Source organism: Aedes albopictus, chromosome 1 (genome assembly GCF_035046485.1).
Source record: "Aedes albopictus strain Foshan chromosome 1, AalbF5, whole genome shotgun sequence".
Taxonomy (NCBI): domain Eukaryota; kingdom Metazoa; phylum Arthropoda; class Insecta; order Diptera; family Culicidae; genus Aedes; species Aedes albopictus.
Window position 1 is genome coordinate 48772651 of NC_085136.1, and position 24107 is coordinate 48796757.

Genomic DNA, 24107 nt, shown 5'->3' on the forward strand with positions numbered 1-24107 from the left:
GTGGATGCCAGCGAGTGTGCGTACAGTGCCGTAGTGTATTTTCGGAAGTCGAACCCTGATCGACTTCCAGAATATGTGCTTGTTGCAGAGAAAACGATGGTGGCTCCATTGAGGAGCCAGTACATTCCTCTGGTGGAGTTTCGGGCCGCAGTTCTGAGCGCTGTTCACCCAGTTCGGAGAATTGCTGACCATCACCGATGTCGGAAACTGGCGGTGGGTTCCAACCAATCGTCATCCCCCTGATTCTTGTACGTCTGGTAGAACTTGAGCGCTTCTCTCAGTTTATCTGAGCTACTCGGACTGTCGACCACGTTTTATACCCCGGACAGACATGTGATACGAGTGTGATTCCTGTACAACGGTACGCAGTGTCAAGAATATTCTAACAATACTGACTTGAACTGAAAGAATTTCACGGAGGTTTCAGGGACGTTTCAAGGCGTTTAAAAGCATTTCAAGGCGTTTCAGCAGGTTTCTAGGAGCTCAAGGGGGCTTCAGAGGCTCTCAGGCGGTTCTGTAGGGGTTTTAGAGGTGTTTCAAAGCGTTTCAAGACGTTTCAAGGGTTTTCAATGTGTTGCAGGGCGTCCAAGGAGGTTTTAGGAGGCTTTTGGGCGGCTTCTGAGTCTCGCAGGTGAGTTTCTCGCAAGTTTCATAGGGGTTTCAGGGCGTTTCAGGAAGTTTCAGAGTGCTCTCAGAGGGGTTTAGAGGCTAAATTTCATGGGGGTTCTAGAGACGTTTCAAAGCGTTTCGAAACATCTCAATGGTATTCAGTGCGGTTTCAGGGGAATATAGGAGCCCATTTATTGCGTAAATCTCTAAGAAACAACCAAATACGTTAGTAGATCCGATGAGCAATACTCAAGGAAGTTCTTGGAGATCCTCAAACTGACAATGATCTCACCACTTGATAGCACATAGCTACATGAGGCTGTTTAAGCATAAATTGCTCAAATAGATCACTGATTACACTTGTAGATCAGATGGCCTTAGGGTGAAGATATGACGAAGCCATACTTCGAATTTTCAAAAGCACAAATCTGAAGAACCAAATGACGGATTGCACTGAAAAGTTGATCGATTATTCATTACCAGCGGCTGACCAATCGATCAACTTTTCAGCGCGGTGCGACATTTGGTTCTACAGATTTGTGCTTTTGAAAATGCAGGTTGTTCACGTCGTTCTATAATCACCTTAACTCCAGGGAGTTCTCGGATACTCCTATACAATCATAGAACCCACCACTTGATAGAACATAGATGCCTGGGGCTGTGTGAGTATAAACCACATTCTCAATGCTCTTAGATACAACTAGTAGCACTCGTAGATTAGATGACCTAAACTCAAGGGAGTTCATGGAGAACCTTAAAGAATCATTGGTAGATCCGATGACCTATACGCAAGAAGGTTCTTGGAGATCTTCAAACTGACAACGAACTCACCACTTGACAACACATAGCAACCTAAGGCTGTGTAAGCATAAATTTCATTCATAATGCTCAAATACGCTTGTAGATCAGATGGCCTGAACTCCAGGGAGTTCTCGGATACTATTGAACATTTAACCCTTAAACACTACGTAAACGTCCCTTAACTCTTAATTCTGCTTTTTTTTCGTAAACCAACATTATCTGTAATCTTGCGTACTTCAACTGCTCTGAACACAATCAAATTCCTTTTAGGTAACGTTACCTATATGGAGGGATCTAAATAGATTTTACCGAAATGGATCCTACCTAAATGGAGGGACAGGATTCAGCCAAAATAGAGCCTCGCCTCCGCGAGACCGCAGGAAGGCAGTAGCCGCTTCGGTGATGAACGGCTGGCTCATCTTGCCACCCCTACAGGCGACTTGCCGAATCAAGAACTTTTCTACAGTAGTGTGAATTTGTCGACCTTCTTATTCCTGACTTAGGAACGGCCAACTATGCGGAGTCGCCTCCGCTGTAAGAGCCGTCACCTCGACGCCTCTGTCGACAGACTCTTGTAAACGGCGCCCTTGTACTTCTTGTCGTCCTTAAGCTGAAGGTTCATTTCACCCGCACGAGTACATCTAATACTGCTTAAGTCGACTTCCACATCTCCGAGCTTGGCGTCGCTTCTCATCGCCTTCAAGAGTTCCGAGTACTTGGACTCCTCCGTCGTCTGGGGTCTGACTTACCTGCATAAAAGCCTCCGTTTGGGTAGATTTCTGCACCTTCAACTTCACGGGTTCTGCCGCTGAATTTCTCGTGGCCCTGCTTGGCCGTCACCATTGACTTCCCATGTCTGATCTGGGTCTGCTTGAGGTCGCTACTGATGATAGACTTCGAGGACGCTCAGTCAGTTGCCGTTTCGGTGATGAACGCCTGGCTCATTTGCCACCCCTACAGACGACTTGCCAATTCAAGAACTTTTCTGGTGTGTATTTGTCGACCTTCTTATTCCTCACTTCCTTAGGAACGGCCAACTATGATGCGATAACATAAAGCTCTTGCCACAGCTGTTCCTTTGTATCTTGCCTTGTATATGACTCGACGTTCCTCATTTTCATCAGCAACTCCCGGTACAGCTTCCTCGCGCATGATTTGTTTGTCGTTCCGATTTGGTGCCTTCCTGACCTTGAAGACGACGACGTGGAGGCCTACTGTCATTTTGACCACATCGATCGAAAGATTCAGCAGACGCTAAACCACATTTAACACCTTCAATGCCTTCAATCGTTCTGCTGTCGTCGCTGACTAATCGCCATTGTATCTTCCGGGTTTCCTTGATGGTTAATTCAATACGGAACACTGCATTATGCAAATCCAGGTATTTCCCCATCGATCCAAGGGACGATGTTGACTTTGTCACAACGGCGCACTCAATTTGTTTGCCGAAACTACTCTTCTTTCGATGCCATCTCGATAACCACTTGATAGATTGTGATGAAATTCTGCCAACGTAAACATTACACTCTTAGCTGGTTTCAGTCAAAATTGCATCATTTGTTACCCACGCGCTACAAAGTTACAACCTAATCAATATGTTTATTTTTTGCTTAGATAGTCTCTACTTATAGTCTTGAAATGGTAACACATTTTAGAGCAATGCGTAAATTTGAGACTCCCTAACAAATATCAGCACAACGTTTTGTAAAACATCAAATCGTTAATTGGACAGAGAAGAACTTTAACAAGCTGTTCTAAAACAGAGGCAAATCATTTTCGCACGAAAATCGCAATTTGCAAAACAAAAAAAAAAATACTTCGCACGTTCCGATGTTTTGTCTCCGATTCGAGGCAGAGCGATGACGCTCCACCGCACCGTCGTCGGCCAGACGGAAGTTCTCACTCAAATGCCAGAATACACTGAGAAAAGTTTAACAAAAAAAAAAGAATCTGCAAAGCTAATGAGACACACACTTGTGCGTCGTTGGTCTCACACTTACCGTCTCCTCCTGTGGGGCGAAATTAGATCGACATCGCGGATACAATCCAACCGGAACAAGACTACCGAATGCTGCAGAAGCTAGGTAGGGGTGATCGGTGTGAAATGCTTCTTTGAGAATCACCGGGAACGTCCAAAAGTTCTGACATATTAGCATCGTTTAGGAGTAGAACGTTACAAATGCACATGGATTACTTTGAACGATAAATGATAAACAGCGTTGCCAACCTTCTTAATTTATCTCAATTCTTCCACCATGTTGAGGCGTCATTTTACAAAAAAAAAAATATCAGACGATATTTAGTATAACATTTGTAAGGTTTTTTTGCATGACACCAAGCTTAAGGTATCACATTCGATTTATCAGTTCCAGTTCCAGTCGTTGAATTCAATGTGTCGAAGGCCAGAGGCGCCAGGTCAATTTTAAAAAAAAAACAGGATAATTTGGGAAGTTTTGTCTGGAAAAGTCTCGATCGTGTGAAAAATCATACAAATTCCGGACAAAACCTTACAAATTCCGAGAAAAAACTTACAAATCCCGAAAACAAATGTCTGCATCTTCCAGATTTTTGCAAAATGAGACCTCAAAATCTAGATAAATCTGGAAGGTTGGCAACGCTGTCGAAGGCAATCAGAATGATTGCTTTGATAAATGTACGACTACAGTTGAGACAAATCTTTCAGTTGACCGTAATCGTCTGCTACCCAGTAGCTACAAAACATTCAAACAACAACACCAACAAGTTTCTGTTTTTCGCGAGCGCGAACAACAAACAAATCGTTTCCCGTTCTGCTGTATAGGTATAGATTTCGTGTATTTTCGACATTTTGTGATCACGAGGATTCTGTTACAGAGTTTCGTTCCGAATCGGTCAACCTCAACCTCTCTCTCTGCGATGGATGCTGGGTTTCTGCATTATTTTTTCCGCATAATCATAATATTTACCCTATCGACGGCGACGACAACACCACCGCCGCGCCGATCCAAGCAAGCCACCGAAGGACGCGAACGCAATATGATCTCCGACCAGACTAGCCAGACCAGACCAGACCACTTGGATGCGCTTGGGGACTTGCGATGTTGTGCTGTTAAATCTAAACCGGGAGTTTATCATCACTCTCTGATGGTGTTTCTATCGCTCGAGAGCGACTGGAATCGGGATTAGTCCAAGAGGGGGGCGTAACTGGGAAGCTCGCGATCAACACAATGCTGTTGGTTGGACGATACGTGTACCCCGAACAGTCATTATATAATTTTAAATAAACAGACAGAGTGGCAGTTCAGTACGGGGTGCTGCCGGTGCTTCTGGTTGAGGGAACGTGGGGTAAAATACACCTTCTGTTGAACTACAGAATGTCGTTAGCGAATATCGCAGAAAACTATACGCATCGGCAGTGGAAACAATCGCTACTCATCAGAATACCACCAGTGACCCTGCGAGGGCCCAAAAGATCAGTGGACACCTTTGCGTTCCTCGCTGGTTGAAGACATCCTGGTCAAGGAGCTGGGCGTCGAAGGTGTAACAATAGCGTAGTATTTGCTAAGGACAACGAATGTTTCACGCCATGTTTCATGCACAGAGAAAGGGTCGAAGCAACTGTCGCCGCTTACCGTTTCATCAACTGATTGAAAAACACACTCACTGTGGGAAGTATACAAACCGTAAAGGAGCTGTCGTTGCTCATACAATCGCTGTCATACGATCAACTCTCCGTGCAGTTCGTACATCTTAAAGATCTTTCTGTTAAAAGCTACTGCAAGACGATTCCGAAGCTACTGATTGGAGTCAACAACCTGGATTTGATGGTTCCATTACAAGTGCGTCGAGCGACGGACAACAGTTAGGGGTGATACACAAATTATGTCACGCTAAAATCGACCTCTAGTTTGATGTGTCGCGTGCATGGGTTCGGTTCGCTTTTTCATTTGGCCATTTCCGGTGGGACACCAGGAACCGGTTCCGGAACACTACCAGTGCAGATATGGTCTGAGATTATTTTCCTGCTTACCGTTCATCAGGTTATACAAAAAGCCGCGATTTGATGTGTCGTATGCATGTTTTCTGTTCACTTTTATATTTGACCACTTATGGGTGGGACACCCGGAACCGGTTCCGGAACCCCTACTAATTCAGATAAGGTCTGAGACAGTTTTCCTGCTTACCTTTTATCAGGTTATCGAAAAAGCGGCAGTTCGGTGTGTCGCATGCATGGGTTTGTTTCACATTTATATTTGACCACTTCCGGTGGGACACCCGGAACCGGTTCCGGAACACTACCGGTTCATATGTGGTCTAAGACTACGTTTTTTGCACCAGATAATCGAAAATGCCGCGGTTTGATGGGTCGCATGCATGGGTTTGTGGCATTTTTACATCTGGCCCTGGGCCCTGTGGTACCGGTCCGGAAAACTTACATGGTCATAACTCCGGAACGGCTGGACCGATCTGAACCATTTTCAATAGGAAACAATGTGACCCGATTCCGCGTCGAATGAACCGTCGGTCATTAAAATCAGTTGAGGATTACTTCCAAAAAGTGATGTGAGTTTTTTGTACACATACACACATACACACACATACATCACCTCAATTCGTCGAGCTGAGTCGATTGGTACAAAAGACTTGACCCCTCCGGAGGCTCTATCAAATTTTCGTTTTTGAAGTGAACATATAGCCACAGAGAAACAGACGTCACACTCCGGCTGCTTCCCATCGATCACCTTTTTAACGGTTGATTCAAATTTTCGGTATTTGGTCAATTTACCGCTCGCGGCACTGGCATCGTTTTTACTTCTCTTTGACGTTTGCTCACTACCGCCACTCAGTGATGGCCCGGCTAACCACAGTACATTTAGAAATGGGCGGTTACGCATTCGTGACGATGCTTTTTATTGAAATTTGTTCTAAGTGTTACGTCTGTTTCTCTGTGATATAGCCTTTCGGTACACCTTGGTGCACGAGAAAGGCAAAAACATGAATGCCAGGGACTCTGAAGAGGCGAACAGTCGAAGGCATCGTGGGCAATCACTATGTGGATGACTCTTTTGAAAGTTGTAAAGTTGTAAGTCACCCAGGAAATGCGTTTCTGACCGTTTTAGGTGAAGCTAAACCCGGAGAAGACAAGAGCTTCGCAACGGACAAGTAAACTGACTTCGACCGGGTACTCGGACTCCTCTGGTTGACACAGGAAGACTCCTTTAGTTTCTCGGCCGAGATGAAGGAAGAAATCACTGAGCTGTTGAAGGGTGACAAGACACACATGCTACAAAAAGACAGATGCTCAAGTGTCTGATTTCGCTCTTCTTCGATCCCTTGGGTCTACTGAGAAGTAAGAAGTCTGGAGAGAAGGGATACAGTGGGACGAAAATGTGAACGACGATCTGCAACACAGGTGGACAAGTTGGACCTATTCATTCAAAGACGTTCGAAGCCTAAAAATTCATTTCTGCTACGCTGCACGTATTTGTGGATGCCAGTGAGTGTGCGTACAGTGCGGTAGCGTATTTTCGGACGTCGAACCCTGATGGGACTATCAGAATATGTGCTTATTAAACCAAAAACGATGGTGGCTCCATTGAGGAGCCAGTACATTCCTCGATTTGGGCTTCGGGCCACAGTTCTGGAAGCTCGACTGTCGCAGTTCGTGGATAAATACCATACTCTACACACATCTCAAGGAAAGTCTTTTGGACTCAGCTGAATGCATTCTTAGCTGCGACCTGACCATCGACGATATAACAATTCGTCGCGTGCAGGATCGGAGAAGTGGTGACTATCACCGATGTTGGAAACTTGCGGTGGATTCCTTCCAACCAAACAAAAACCAGCGGACTTCGCAACGAAGTGGGGAAACGGGCCCAACCTAACGTCCAACAGCGTATGGTTCAAATGTTCAAATGTCCCACATATCTTCAATTATCGGAATCCGAAATCCGGCCAGTGCAGAAAACGTCGAAGCCATCTACAGAAGAAGAGCTACACCCCTACTATGCACACAAGGCTATACGCCTGGTAGAACTTGAGCGCTTCTCCCAGCTTATTCCAGCTATACTGGGGCTGCTACCCACGTTTTACGTTTCGTCGAGAATCTCAAGCGGGAAGAAACACGACAAAAGGGATTCGTTGGGCCATATTTCTTGCGTTGCGTTGCGTTGCGTGGTAACGGAGTAATTCGTAGATTGCATACTGAAAGTTGTCATGTTAAAACTTGAATACTCCTATTCTAATTGCTTATGGAATGCTGTTTGGGAAGGAACAGCTATCCGAACAGAGGTTGAAGTAAGACATGAAAACTTCCATTACCGGCCACGCCCATCTTCTCCGTTACGAAGATAGGAAAAGATGTGATTTAGGTGAGGTCAGTGACTTACCGAAGGGATTCGTTGGGCCATTATTCTTCGGAGAAACTGATACGAGCAGAATTTCTGCTTATCCATGAGACATAGTGGCAGTCTTTTCCGGACAAGATGGTGGTCCTTCGAAGTCAACTATGTCCAGTTTTGGATGAGCAAAGCATTGTTCGCGTTGATGGTAGAATCGGAGCGGCCTCAAACGTCAATGTGCAGACAAAACTTGCAGAGATCCTCCCACGGAAACACAAGTTCACTGAATAGTAGATCAACTACCATCGTAACTGTACACTAACGCGGAGACTGTAGTGAATGAAGTCCGCCAGGATTACTACATCCCGAGACTCAGATTGGCGGTTAAAGGCCTAGGTAAAGCTTATCAATGGTGCTGGATCTACAAATGTGTCATTGATTTAGGATTCACCATAAGTGCCATAAGCTAGTGATGCAACAAAATTCAAATTTTGTTATTCTTCAATCACTTAACCTAATTTACAGCTCTTCTGTCCACTAAGGCTCTGCGTGAGCGATTTTAATTGGAAGCTGTAAAACACTGTACAGCGCCTAAATGTATACTATTCTAATTCTACTATATCGAACTGGTTGCCGTTGCGCTGCTTTCACTTTCTACCCTAGCAAGCATGGTAAAATGATGAGCACGAGCGAGAGCACGACGATGCTGATGTGTGGCTGTTGGTTGTTCCTTATTCCAGTTGCCGTTCGCCGATGTCCAAGTATCCGGGTATTGGACGCAGTGGCTTAATTTCCCCAACAGGGGAGGAAAAAAAAAGTATCCGGGTCCATTTGAGTCATGGGCTCAGAAGAGGGTCAGTGTCAGCTGCTCTCAGCGGGAAAGAGCAACTGACGATAGTGCCGGGGCTAGGGTCGAACTCATGACCATCTGCTAATGAAGCAAACGTGTGACCAATTGCGCCACGGGCAATTGTAATTCAGATTTTGTCTGTGTGTACCGTGGGGTGCCCTAATTTCGCGCGGGTCCAAATTTCGCTCACTGATCATATTTAGACATCATAATCATGGCAATGACAATGTGCAATTGTCCCAATTTCATTTTAACTATACCACAGACAAACAGACGTAACACTTCGAACATTTTTCGATTCAAATCATAGTACCGGAAACCTGTTCGCCCAATACTAAAAGGACTGAGTTTGGCCGACCATCATCTAGGTGGCGATAGTGTGCAAACATCAAACTCGAACCAAAACGATGCGAGCGCCGCGGGGAGCAGTTGGCCAACTATCAAATTTTTAAATGGATCGTTAAATCGGTGTACGATGAGAAATATGAGAGTGTTACGTCTGTTTGTCTGTGACTATACTATCTAAAGTAAAATTTGGACAATGCAACGATTAGTTCTATGATTATGTTCTCTAAATATTATCAGTGAGCGAAATTAAGACCCGCGCGAAATTAGGGCACCCCACGGTAATTGAATATAACATCAAACACAGACAAAACAGGCATCCAGGTCCACTTCCAAAACTGTGTAAGGAATTAACCGGTCATTTAAAATGGCAACATCGTGATGGCGCTGCTATCGCAAAGTTCCCACGAAGCTGTCGGTGGTGAATATAAAACTTATCTAAATATGCATACTCACCACTGACTGTAGCAACATGCCGCTTAGATGACGCGAGTGTTTTCTACGCTAAAAAAGCCCTTCCACAGCTTTCTTAAAAAAATCTATAGACTTGGAGGCCTGTTCTCTGTGCATCAACATTGGGAGTGACGTAGCTAAAGAACTTTATGTCACTTTATAGGCCTTTCTGCTTCAGCGACGATGAAGGCATTTAAACCACGTGTCCTAGCTAAGACACCCTCTCTGAAATGAAAAGAAACACAATGAGCCTCTGTACAAATTTGCCCTGTCCTGCTCACTCCCACAGAAAATTTGAAAACACCGCGCACAGTAAAAGTCACATTTGACTTTTACTGTGCGAACTGTTTTCAAATTTTCTGTGGGAGTGAGCAGTACGCCAGATTCGTGCAGAGGCTCATTGGGCTTACCTCAATTAACCTGCCTATAGCGTTGCGTATTCTTCGTTACGAAAGGGATAGTAAGGAAGGGATGATATCTATCTTTCAAGGGGCCAGCAACTCACAGACGCCCTCGTAAATCGAAATGAGTTGGGATTTTGATTAGGGTCAGCGGAGCAGGAGCTACTCACAGACAATCTTCAGTCTTTGTTGCTCTCGGTTGCGATTTTGAACAACAACACGAAAAGGTAAACAGCAACAGCGAGCGACGAATGACGGACATTTTTCGCACTCGCAAATAGCAGGCAATCTGTTCAGAATTTTTTTCAGGGAATTCCTTTTGGAAATTTCTGCAAGAAGTCCTTTCAAGGATTCATCCAGAAATTTCATTTAGGATTTCCTTTAAGAATTTTTGCTGAGGATTCTCTCGGAAATTCCAGCTGGAGGATCTTCCGAGAACTCCTGGAGTTTCCTATTTTCCTATTTTCTTATTTCTGGACCATTTGTCAATTACTCCAGGAATGTCTTCTGAGGTTTATCCCAGAAAGGTCCTTCAAAGGATTCCACAAGGTATGCCTTCCTAGGGAGTACTCCAGGAGTTCCTTATGGAGATTTTTCTGGGAATTCCTTCTTAAAATTCCTTGGCATATGCCTTCTGTGGGTTCATCCATATTCCTTTTTAGATTGCTTCGGAGTATTTTTCTTGAATTTTTTCAGCATTTTCTTCAGCGATTCCTACTTGAGTTTAGTCTGAGATTCCTCGGAGAATACTATCAGTTAATCATTCGTGAGATCAGAATCCAGGAATCAGATCTAGTGATTTTTCAGGAACTCCTGAAGTATTTCCAGAAGGATCTATAGAGGAATTTCAAAAGCAACTGCTGACAGACTCCCAGATGGAACTCTTAGAGGATTTCCTGAATAAAAAAAAACTGGAAGATTTCTAAAGAGAATTTCTGTAGGATTCTCGAAAACAGTTGCTGAATAATGCTCACAAGCAATTCGTCCTAGAGTATTTGCATAGGTAAGAACTTCTGGATGTTTCCCAGAAGGTATTCCGGAAAAAAATCCATAATGAACTCCAAAAGGGCTTCTGGAAGGGATCCTTCAGCAGAATTTTCAGAATGAAGGTGACTTTAAGATGTAAATCCTGAATGGTATCCAGAAAGAAACGCCGGGAGGATTCTCAGAAGATGAAAAAACCTGGATGATTCCCAAAAAAAAGTTGGAGAGAACTTCTGAAGATTTCTAGAAACAACATGGTGAAGAAACTCCAGGAGGATTTCCACAATTTCCAGCCCTGAAGGTTTCCCAGGGGGACCTCTTGGAGGATACTCAGTGGAAGGTTCTAGTCACCTAGTGAATTTCTAAAGACGAATCTGGAATAAACCCAGCAGAATCCATTGGACTTGGTACCAGAATGTGTGCTTGTTGCAACGAAAACGATGGTGGCTCCATTGAGGAGCCAGCACATTCCTCGATTTGGGTTTCTGGGTGCATGCTGAATGACGAGACGCCGTGAACGTTCATGATGGAAACCGAAAGTTATCGTGAATAGTCGTCCTCTCACATATCTATCCCTAACGTCAGAGAAAAGCAAAGCAGTCTCTCCAGATCATTTTTTTTTGCTGGGTAATTCGAGCGACGTCAAGCTACCAGCTGTCGAAGCAATGGATCCAGCGAAAGCTCTTCGCTCATCATGGTATCAAGTTCAGCACATGTTCGACATGTTTTTTTGGAGTGTTTGTCAACGCTGACGAGACGACCGAAGTGATGTGGCGAAGCCAAGGCAGTGGCTGAAGGATAACACTGGTCATGGTGGTCGGTGATGGAAACAGAAACGAGTGGACAAGAGGCCGTGTGTTACTATTGTCCAAACTGCGAGGGGGCTTGTTCGTAGACCGGTGGCTAGGTTGGCAGTACTAGAGGTCCAGGGTGGCCAGTGTTGCAGCGGTGAGGATGTTGATACTGGCAACACTTCTGATCAGTTATTTGTTCCTGCTAGGGCTGTATTGCAGCTTACGCACGTCTGTTCTCTGTGGTTCGTGATCTCTGCGCCAGCCTTTCTGTGAAAAATACACTCTTTGTGCCATATAATTAACATATTCATGTAAATTTTTGAGGTTCAAATTTGCGGCAGAAGTGTTCAAGGATGTGCTCCACTTTGCTGAAATGGGTCATTTTACCCCAATGACCCATTTTATGGATTCCTCCCTCGCAGGTCAACCGCGGAGATCTGGGAGACAAAACATTGCTGCATTGCTACATCGCTTGTGGGTGGGTAGAGGTATAGATCGGGTATACCTATAACAGTTTATTTTTTCGTGAATCGCTCGACCTCGACCGAATTCGAGATTGTGTTGCTGCTGCCTGCTGCGATGTGTGTTATCAAACAATTCGGATCGCAGCAGGCGATCTAGCGGGGGGCGGGCGGCACCACTAGAAGAGTAATGGGCGGCCGGCGTGGGCGTTGGAGGAGGACGCGGGAATCGTGTGGCGCCCCTTTCAACTACATAGGTACCAGGAGATTGGTAGTTTTAGTCTTAGCTCTTACTAGGTAAATTGATTGCGTCGGTCGGTTATAGGAGAGCTGGGTGCGGCAAAGCCGCACCGAGAGGTTCTTGAGCTCCGTTTAATCTGCGCGCACCACAGCCACAACAGAGCAGAGTCTCGTCGTGGGGCGTATCGTCGCGTCCGCGTCGCGCTGATCGTAACGAGTGACAATGGCTCTGGCTCTGACTCGACTCGGAGTGAGTATATAGTTGAGCGAGTGCGAGTCGGGATAAATTTAGAACATATTTATAGGCCGCGTTCAGTTTTTTTTGCGAATGCGAAACGCGCTGACACGGCGCAGTAAAGAATAAAGATACACACCGTTTTGTGCGGCGGGGAATAGTTTCCCGATTTTATGACAAGTGAGCATAAATGCTCTGCCCTCTGCCGCCCATGCGGTATGTCGCGCGTTAAAAACGGCGTTGTCATCGCCGCCGCCGTCACAGTTTGGTCGTAAAAATGTGAAACAATGTATAATTGAATGTGACTATCCGGGCGGGCGGTGGTCGGTCCAAGCTTTGAAGATGGTCGTCGAACTCTCTGGGGTAACTCGGTAAATGTGCTTAGGTTTCAGTAATTGCGTTTCAAAGAGATGGGTTTGGTGGTCTAATGGCTACCGCTTCCTCTGTGTTGAGCCATCTCTGTGTCCTAAATTAATACTCGATTCTGGAAGTATCTTCCGAGAATCTTGTACAAGTATCCGGATATCCCTAAACGCAGGAGCGCATCGGCAATAGCCGCCCAATTGGCGCTATTGAACGCGTTCCTCACATTCATAGTCACTACTGCACAGTAGCGAGTCCCCTTACGCTGGAGTGCTATCTTGACAGTCTTTGTAGCCGACACGATAGCGTCTACGGCCGACCTCTCCTTCTAGAAGCCGCACTGGCTACTCAAGATACCATTTACACTCTCGGTGTACCTCAACATTCTATTGAGAAAGATCTTTTCGAGCACCTTCCCCATCATGTTAATCAAGCATATTGGTCTATATGCCAACGAGTCTCCAGCTAGTTTCCCCGCCTTTGGCAATAGAACCAGGCTCTGCAGTTTCCAAAGCTCTGGGAAAATTTTCTCGTTCAGGCATTTCTTCATAGCAGGCCTGAACATCTCGGGAGCCGCTGCAATAGGGCACTGCATTGTTTTGATTTTGTATGGGATTTTGACGTTTCTTGACCTTGTTGTTTACAAAATTTCTGTAAGAGTGAAAGAGAAGGAGAGAATTTCATGCAGTGCCCTATAGCTACTTTCAAGACCAAGTTCGGAACTCCATCCAAACCTGGGGCTTGACCTACGCTAAGGGGCTTTGGCATCCCCGCAAGGTCCTCATCGGCGACCCTCTACTTATAGAGATAAGTGACATTTCAACAAACGAACACTAGCGCAAATTTTTCCTCACACAAAAGTGCACGCCGATTGAAAGGCTATTCAGATTGCATATGCAAATATTACCCAATCGAATTGGGTAAAACGGGTAAATAATGACAAAACTAACGTCCGGGGCAAGAGTGCAAATATTTTCCTCGCAGTTTCACAACTACATCTACAAAAAAGACACGCATACATTTGAACGTGATTACCTCTATTGCCAGCCCCAGTCCCCGGCTGTTCTAAGTAAGGAGACCAACGACTATGATCATGACACGGAAAAGCCCCTCGATGATGCCCTCCAACATCTCTGGAGATTGCTCTGTAGGAACCATTGCACCTCTTGTCTTGGCCATGACGATCCTGTAGGCATCACCCCACGGATTCACATTGGCACTCTGGCAGAGACCATCAAAGCAGGCCTGTTTACTTGCCCTTATCTCGGTCTTCAGCGCGACTTTAGCAACGGCAAATACCAACCGCCGTTCATTTCGCTCTACCTCAGTTCGTGCTCGCTGCAGGTCCACAATCGCTTGAGTCCAGTGGTAAGCTGGTGGTCACCCATTTCAAGGTTGGACTTGTCTAGGCATGGTCGCATCGCACGCACGCGAGAGTACCACTATCAGCTAGTCCCGGCATAAACCGTGTATGTTTCATTCACCGCGGAGCACCTCCCTTAGTACCTCGTCGTCGACATTTGATGTCTTCCACTTGCGACGGCTTCACCTTGGCTTAGCCACCTCTTCTTCTGCCTGCTGTAGTTGTAGTCGGTACTGTAGAGAACCGTCAGGTGATCGCTGTGAGTGTAGGCATCGAATATCCTTCAGTTTGAACTACTTGTTTGGTCAGGACTACAAAAAGTAACGTTGCTGATCAACTCCACTACGTTCCGGCTAAAGATTCTTTTGGTACCGACATTGGCCAGGTCGACATCTAGTATGACCAGTATCTCTTGCAGGATCTGACCCCGCTGGTTCGTGAAAACGGCTTGCTAATTTCACGGCCCAGACATTGGAGTCACCTACAATTACCACCGGCCTTCACCCTGTTAGCACGGTCGTCATACAGTCCAGCATCTGCGTGAACTGCTCGATCGGCTACCGCGGAGGCGCATAACAGCTACAGAAGCAGACCCCGTTTACTTTGGCAACCACGAAGCCCTCGTAGGTAGTAGACACCAACTCCTGGTCGGGGTATTTACCCGTCGTCCATATCGCCGTTTTTTTCTGGACCCATGCGCGACCCAATTGCCGGCAGGTACTCGGTATGGGTCCGCTATGATGGCGATATCCATCCCCCACTCAGAAACCGCCTGACAAAGCAGTTGCTGAGCTGCGTCACCATGGCTCAGGTTAAGCTGCGTTACCTGCACTGTGATTTGTTCACTGCGGTTTTCTTGTAGGCCGGGCACCTTGGACCACCCGTTGAATGTCTGTTGTTCACGGATTTCCCGGTACAGATCAGACAAATGGGTGGACTCGTGCAACTTTGCACCTTATGGTCTTCGGCGCCGTATTTCTTACACAGTTTGCTCCTGTCAGGGGCTTTGCAGTACAATGACTTGTGTCCTGGTTCCATACACCTGAAACAAACCTCCGGTGGCTCGTGGAACGTCAGATGACATACGCACCAGCCTACCTTAATCCTCCCTACTTTAACGGACTTTTTTATGTCCGTCACAGGTTGCTGAACTTAGGCTACCTGTGTCCCTGCCGGTGGCTTTCGTATCCTAACGGCTGCGGCGGTCACCTGCACCTCGCACTGTTTCCGCAGTGTCGTGACGAGCTCTTCCACTTCGGTGACTTCGTCTAGGTTTTTCACCTCCAGATTCGCCTCTTGTGTGAGAGCCCTCAACTCTACACCTCGCCAAGGACCCCTTTCGACAAAGTTTTGTAGGCAGCGCCCTTGTGCTCCTTATCGCGCTTTACCTCCAGGATCATATCGCCCGTATGAGTACGTCTGATACTGCGCACGTCAGCTCCCAGATCCACGAGCTTGGCGTCGCTTCGTATCGCCTTCAAGACTTCCGAGTACTTCGACTGTTCGGTCTTGAAGACGACTGCGTCGCCTTTCTCGCGCATACCTTTTTACTCCTTAGTTTGGCATCCCTAGCTTCCTGTGGCTTTGTTTTTCTCTTCCTCCACTCGACCTTCGTCCAAGAGAGGTTCTCCCTTTGGTTCGCCCTACTCTGTGGTTGCTGAGGGCCTACCAACGGTCGCAACCCCTTGTTCCCATCCTTCCGGGATGGGCCAGCCTTTTCAGGCCCACCCATCCCAGCTTTCCGGGACACCTGGCTGGGGACCGACTTGTCGGCATTACTGCCGACCTTCGGGTTTAGTATTCACCTTGCCTTGCGGGCCAGAACGCCAGACAGCTTCTCACCTGACGGCTGCCTCGCCCGCTTCTGCTAGTGCTTATCACGAGCAGTCGCATCCACCACACCAACTACCTGACAAAGCGAAGGCCTCCATCTGGGTAGACTTCGTATTCTTTTCTTTCACAGGTTCCGCCGCTGCCGGAGTCTTCACGAGTCCCACGTGTTCCTGCTTGGCATCGTCCATCTATTTACGAAGTCGCAACAGGGCCGTTTTCAGGTTCTTACTAATGTTGGACTTCGCGGACGCAAAGTCGATGATCTTGCCATGCTGCTGCGCTGACACCTCGATTGCGGGCAGTCCTTCTCTGTTTTGGTTGATGGCCCACAACTAACACGCTCCATCCAGTATCCCCACCGGCTGACTGGGGCCGGAGGTCCCATGCTGGAGCTGCGAACACAGCTTCCCGCACCTACGTCCTCACTTCTCCTTAACGGAGACCTCGCTAACCCTCGCCAATCCTTGCGAAGGGGTTAGTATTACCACTACCACTACCTCCTACGTTTTGATTTGATTGTTCATTTGTCTTCATGTTTAAGCTCCACGAGTCGCACGGGAAAAGAGGTCCAGAGCCCTGCAATAACACGGTAAGAGACAAAATATTGTTTGGAGGTGCCCAGGTACCGCACAGGCTCCGTCAGAGATCGAACATCCTTTTGAACCCCTCGAACACTCATTCGCTTGACACCTTAAATTGGGGTTAGTAGTCCTATTCTTAGCCGGCAACTACGTGGCTGACTCGCAAGCGGGGGACGTTCGTTAGGCCCCGGGACTCTAGCCGGGGCTATAATCCATGCTGCCTCAAAAAATCAAAGCACTTGAGTTGAGAGGGTTCGTTCAGCCTTGTGCCTTCTGGACATCGCCTTCACATCGTCTCTCTACACAACTTGCTTCTAGGGCATTTGCAGTCTCATGACTTGTGTCCTGGTTCCAGACACCCGAAGTAAGCCTCCTGGTGGCTCGTGTAGGGTCAGTTGGTATACTGCCTAGCCCACCTTGAGTTTCCCTACTTTAATGGTGTTGTTAGCGTCTGCCACAGGTAGATGTACCAAGGCCATTTGTAACCCTGCCGGGCATTTTCGTAGCCGTCTAGGTTCTTCATCTTCAGAGTTGCCTCCGCCTAACGGTTCGCACCTCGACATCCTCGTCAAGGACTCTAGTAAGCAACGTCCTTGCACTCTTTGTCGCGCTTGAGCTCAAGGTTCATTTCGCCTGTACGAGTACGTCTAATACTGCTTACGTCGACTCCCACATCCACGAGCTTGGCGTCGCTCTCCATCGCCTTCATGACTTCCGAGTATTTGGACTCCTCCGTCGTCTGGGGTCTGACTTACCTGCAATAAGGCCTCCGTCTGGGTAAACTCCGGAACCATCAACATCACGGGTTCTGCCACTGCCACAGTTGCCATAAGTTTCTCGTGATCCTGCTTGGCCAACACCGTTGACTTATGAGGTCTCATCAGGGCTGGCTTGAACTCGTCACTGATGTTAGGCTTCGAGGATACAAATTCAATGGTGGAGTCCAGCTGCTGCGCAGCCAACTCCATTGCATTGTAGAAAGCCTGATATGGATGAACCAGCCCTGGCTGAAAATCTCTGTAACAAAGATATAAAAAATGTACTAATTAAGAAATTGTTAAGTTGAACTTAATATTGTTCAAAACATAGTTTCAAGGTTATGTTGGTAAGCCATCATTGATCGCTTCGCACTTGAAGCGCTGGTCAGTCGAATATGTAGTCAATTCGGTGTTCAACGAACGTTAGATAGAAGACAGAGCTACTATTGTCCTATCCTCAGTAGATTCTAGCTTTAGAAATCTATCAACCGCATCAGATGGCACCTTAAAGCAGATTAGCGAAGCAAAAAAAAGTCCTATTCATTAATTCCCGGAATAGCCGTCTCTATTGTGTTTGAAAGTGGCCCTAATCTCGCAAACACATCGCGTCAATTTTCGGGCCCAACAAAGACTAGAACCCTGATGCTAATTCGCAGTCCAATCCCGTACAGAAGAAGGCAAGATTCCCGAAAGAAAAAAAAAGCTGACGCCAACTCGAGCTCCTATTATCTCCCACGCCCGATCAGCCAGCCGGATTTTCGTTTGCCATTGTCCGGAAACTCTTTTGATCTAGTAGTCCCCGAACCAACCCAGCGAAATCGTCCTATCGGTCTCTATCCATCTAGATAACTTGTTCTTTCTGTCTATCTATCTCTGCTAGAAGGAATTCTATTCATAACCGACGACGACGAACGACACGTTCGAAAAAAAAGCTAAACGTTCTCACATTGTTGCTCGGTCAATTGTGATCGAGATTGCGCTCAAGAAGGGACTCTTAATCGAAATATCAACGCAGTACTTACTCTAATGGACGTTCCAAGTTTCAGCGAATTTCCGTTGACAACACTAGCGTAGCGCTATAACGCAGCATGCTGCGTTAGTTAGTGGTGAATACACATGTCAGATTCATATTCACCACTTGCTTTGCCGCAAGGGTTTTACAAACCATAATCATCGCCTACTATTTCGAACTTGGTGATGTCTGTTCCCTGATTGCCCTGCCCTAAAGGGGAGGACACTTCGCTCGACTTAGAAAATGAAAACATCAACGTGAGACAGAGATGCGGTGTAGCCGGCCATCCAACCGTGTCTCGCGCTCGGTCGATCCGTGCCGAGGTCGGTCGGTTATCAGTCCGCCTAGCATCGATGATATTTTTAGCGCCCTCGCGCCTGCAGTTGTTGTTTGTATGTCGCGAACAGCAAACATCAACCTCTCACCGTAGTACCATCGCATCGCATCATCATCATCATCATCATCTGCTGGCGCGTCACTGCTGTCGCCGTCGTCGTACTCAGTCGACGTTGACTTCATCAGTGGCGGCGGCAGCGCGATGATACTGACGGATGCAAATATTTGCCATCCGCGCGCGATTACTCTGGACTGGACGAATGGGGAAGTCTACGCACCCGTCCGTCCAGATCGCCGTCGTCCCATCGTTGTTGTTAGCTCATTAGCTCACGTAACCGTTGTTGGGTGATTATTCAACAACAATGCTCATTCGGATTTCCTGCTTTTCTTTCTCTTCCCAGGTCCTGACATCGTCCAAGATCTTCCGCAAGCAGTGATGCCAGAAGAGGAGGAACGTAGCAAACGTAAGTACAGCTATCAATCGCTAGAAGTAGATCGAACAGAGTCACAAGTAACCAGAAGTTCAGCTTTCAATGACAAAATGCACTTTTAAGTTCCACAAAGTTTAAACTAAGTTCTGAGAGAAATTGGCTCCGTAAAGCGTTAAACGCGGTTGAGCCATAAATAAACGAACTAGTTCTGAAAGGAGCTTTTTGGTTGCTTAAGAGGCTCATGAACAACTTTAGGCTACATAAAGTTCCTAGAAGCTACAAATGAGCCTCTTAATCAGCTTCAAGCTCCTTATAAGAGTCTCACTCTAAACTTGTTTGGAACATTGCACAGAAGTTCTAGGACGGCTTATTGTTAGCCGCATAAGTAGCTTGAAAGCTCTCTCTTTCAACGAAGTAGTTTACGAAACTGCAGAGGGTTCCTTGGCTTTCTTGTATAAATCTTTGGGCAAATCTTTGAGCAATGCCTCTAGCCTGGTTGATCGCGGCGAAAGATCTATGAAGACCTGTTGATCGACTTCGATCGTTGATCAGCGCCCTCACCTCAAACTAAATCCAGCACTACTCCCTCTCCCACAGATTTTGCCGCCCTCCTGACCGGTCGCACATCGTCCATCCTGAAGCGGGACGACATGAAGTCCATGTACTCAACGGTCAACCCGCTGAACTTCGTCGCCACCGGGAGATTCGCATTCCACAAGAAGAATCTCTACTACAGCTTCTACATCTCGGAGAAAGCGCCCCGTCCGCGGTCGATCCAGTTCGTCGACCATCAGGGTAACATCCTCGAAGAGCACCCGCTGGTGATACCGGCCGAGGGCCCCTTCAGCGTCTACCAGAACGCAACCGGTAAGATCTGCGGCGTGTGGCGGACCGTACCCCGTGACTACCGGCGTCTACTGCGCGACGACATGATGAACGTCGTCCTGCTTTGGGGTGGCAAACATCAAGCCGAACTGGCGATCGCTGGTCCGATCGGAAAGTATCCAGCATTACCGCAAGAGTTGTTCAGTTCCCTGTTGGAACCCGCACCGGGAACCAATCCGGAGCAGATGAACGGAGCTGGCGGCACGGCGATCGTGTCTACCAAGAGTGGCGTAACCTCGTCCATCTACCTGACCATCGTACTGAACGGCGTGTTTTCTCCCGACGACATCGCCGACGTTCCCTTGAACATCCGCCTGGAGATGCAAAACAAAGATCAAATCGTCCTGGAAGATACCCAACGCGTTAGGAAGCCAGCGCACGACATCAACATCATCGAGGTGTCCTCTCCGCTATCCGTGAACGATCTCCGCCTTCTGACGCGCGGCAAGCTCACGGTAGTCGTCGAATCCAAGCGCAAACCCGAAGCCCTGCGCATTCAAGGAGTGATCCAGACCCGCGTTGCCTGCGAGGTATTCCAAACCTTGTTGGCGTCACACAATCCAGACTCCCGGACCGACACCAGTGGCCTCGCTTGGATGTACCTCAACAAGGAAGGTTCCCTGGTCTACAACGTCCAAACTCACAACCTCCACATGAACCACAACCCGGTAGTGACGTTGATCGACGACAGCGCCAAGCGAAAGGCTGACCTCGAGACGCTCAACATCGACTCCAGCCACATCACCAACACCGTTGACCGGATGGGTCCTCGTGTGCTGGAACCGCTCTACTCCGGCGACCTCGCAATCAACGTCGCCAACGACCTGAACCCCAATCTGATCCACGGTAAATTCGTTACCCGACCGGTCGCAGATGCCAGGGACTCCAACGCTCCTGTCCTGCTGAAGCGCATGGGCAGCTCCGCTGTACCGCTGCACTCCGTCGGCATGGCTTGGATGGCCGTCGATAACGAATGCAACCTACACTACGAAGTGACACTGACCAGCGTCCCCAGCTCGTACCACCCGGTCCAGCTCTACCTGGATGAACTCCCCATCGAAGCCCCGAACGCCCCCATCAGCCAAACTTTCCTGGAAGAATTCACCGGAAACTACCTCGAAGGGTTCATCATGGCGCTGCCGTCGGCCGAGCTGGCCAAGCTGGAAACCAGTGTCATCTATCTGGAAATCTTCTCGAAATCGAAAAACGAAACCATCCTGAAGGCGAAGGTCAAGTCGATCAAGGTGCCGAACCACTGCACCGGCCACCAGTACCACGACAACGACGTCCAGAACAACTCGATCGCCCCGATGGCCCCCAACGACAACACCGTCCCGACGGTGGAAACGAAATGCTACCACTCGTCCCGCTTCTACGACGAAGGGGACATGTGGCACAGCGCCCTCGAGAGCTGCACCATGTGCTCGTGCGTGCAGAAGCGCGTCAAGTGCGAACAGATCCGCTGCCCGCCGCTCAAGTGCCGCAAGGAGGACATCGTCCAGAAGAAGGGCGACTGCTGCCCGACCTGCGCAGGTTTGTCTCATCTCCTCAACAAACAAACTATGAGTGTTCCTAATTTGTTATTTCTTATTCCGCAGGTTCCAAGTACTCGGACGACACCCGTGTCGCGATGCCTCGCGGCTGCAAGCTCGGCGACCAGTTCCACGACGCCGGTTCCACGTGGCATCCGTACCTGCCGCCGAACGGGTACGACACCTGCACCGTTTGCACCTGCGACCGGGCCTCGCTGGAGATCAAGTGCCCGCGGACGCAGTGCCCGCCGCTGAACTGCAGCGACAAGGTGGCCTACCGACCGGACAAAAAAGCCTGCTGCAAGGTGTGCCCTCAGGTGAGACTTGGATAGATCGATGGCTCATGGCGTTCAGAACCTAACAGTTTCCGTTGTTTCTTCATTCGCAGATCATCGAACGTACCAAACCGGTTCGCACCGGCAATCCGGACGAAATGGGCGACCAGGGCAGCAGCAGCGGAACGCTAAGATCTCCGCAAACCATCCTGGAGAACGGCGGCTGCAAGTACAATGCCAACGTGTACGAGAACGGACAGGAGTTCCATCCGATACTGGCTTCGCACGGGGAGCAGAAGTGCGTCAAGTGCACGTGCAAGGTAAGAATTGACTTGAATTGCTTGAAAATTTGGAACTCTGAGTAGTGCTCCCGTCCTGTATTGACCTCCGTTACCGGCTACAAAACAGAGAAGCAATTCTTATTCATCACCAGACGGTCATCACAACTCGACTCTTGTCCATTATCAAGCGATCCTCAGAACTCACTTTTTATTCGTCACCAGGCGATGATCACCACTCGCCTCTCGTCCGTCACCAAGCGGTCTTCACAACTCGCTTCTTATTCTTCACCAGGCGGTGCTCACCATTCGCTTTTTGTCCATCATCAAACGATCCTCAGAACTTACTTTTATTCGTTACTAGACGATGCTCACCACTCGCTTCTTGTCCATCACCAAGCGGTCTTCCCAACTCGCTTCTTATTCTTCACCAAGCGGTCTTCACAACTAGCTTCTTATTCTTCACCAGGCTGTGCTCACGACTCGCTTCTTGTTCATCACCAAGCGGTCTTCACAACTTGCTTCTCATTCTTCACCAGGCGGTGCTGACAACTCGTTTCTTGTCCATCATCAAACGATCCTCATAACTCGCTTCTTATTCTTCACCAGGCAATGCTCACCACTCACTTCTTGTCCATCACCAAGCGGTCTTCCCAACTCGCTTCTTATTCTTCACCAGGCAGTGCTCACGACTCGCTTCTTGTTCATCACCAAGCCGTCTTCACAACTCGCTTCTTATTCTTCACCAGGCGGTGCTCACAACTCGCTTCGTGTCCATCATCAAAAGATCCTCAGAATTCGCTTCTCATTCGTCACCAGGTGATGCTCACCACTCGCTTTTTGTTAATCAACGGCGGGCTTCACAACTCGCTTCTTATTCTTCACCAGACGGTGCTGACAACTCGCTTCTTATTCTTCACCAGGCTGTGCTCACGACTCGCTTCTTGTTCATCACCAAGCGGTCTTCACAACTTGCTTCTCATTCTTCACCAGGCGGTGCTGACAACTCGTTTCTTGTCCATCATCAAACGATCCTCATAACTCGCTCCTTATTCTTCACCAGGAAATGCTCACCACTCACTTCTTGTCCATCACCAAGCGGTCTTCCCAACTCGCTTCTTATTCTTCACCAGGCAGTGCTCACGACTCGCTTCTTGTTCATCACCAAGCCGTCTTCACAACTCGCTTCTTATTCTTCACCAGGCGGTGCTCACAACTCGCTTCGTGTCCATCATCAAAAGATCCTCAGAATTCGCTTCTCATTCGTCACCAGGTGATGCTCACCACTCGCTTTTTGTTCATCAACGGCGGGCTTCACAACTCGCTTCTTATTCTTCACCAGGCGGTGCTGACAACTCGCTTCTTGTTCATCATCAAACGATCCTCAGATCTCGCTTTTTATTCGTCACCAAACGATGTTCACATCTCGCTTCTTGTCCATCACCAAGCGGTCTTCACAACTCACTTCTTATTCTACACCAGGCGGTGCTCACAACTATTGTTGTCCATCATCAAACGATCCTCAGAACTTGCTTTTTATTCGTCACCAGGCGATGCTCACCGCTCGCTTCTTGTCCTTCACCAAGCGGTCTTCACAACTCGCTTCCAATTCTTCACCAGGCGATGCTCACAACTAGCTTCTTGTTCATCATCAAACGATCCTCACAACTCGCTGTTTATTCGTCACCAGGCGATGCTCACCACTCGCTTTTTGTCCATCACCAAAAGGTCTCCACAACTCGCTTCTTATTCTTTATCATCGTTTCACGCTTCTTGTGTTTTTGTTTACTACTTCGCTTCTGTCGCAGTTCAGAGCTCTGAACCGTCACCACCGCACCTTCCACACAGAGTTCTAAACCGGCTAGTCTCTCAAAACAGACTTCTGAGCCGAAAAACATCCGTAAAATCCCTCAGAAAAGAGTTCCGAACCGACAACGATGTGAAGTTAGAGTTCAAAACCGATA

The 24107-nt window shown here is 47.8% G+C and overlaps 1 protein-coding gene across 1 annotated transcript in view; it reads left to right on the forward strand.

Moving 5' to 3' along the window:
- Window positions 1-24107, forward strand: part of LOC109397864 (dorsal-ventral patterning protein Sog) — a gene marked incomplete at its 5' end in the record, with an annotated part of 39456 nt that overhangs the window by 12656 nt on the left and 2693 nt on the right. The window contains 4 exon segments of the mRNA XM_062844489.1: window positions 19144-19206; window positions 19771-21591; window positions 21657-21907; window positions 21979-22185. Coding sequence (XP_062700473.1) covers window positions 19144-19206; window positions 19771-21591; window positions 21657-21907; window positions 21979-22185 — 2342 coding nt within the window.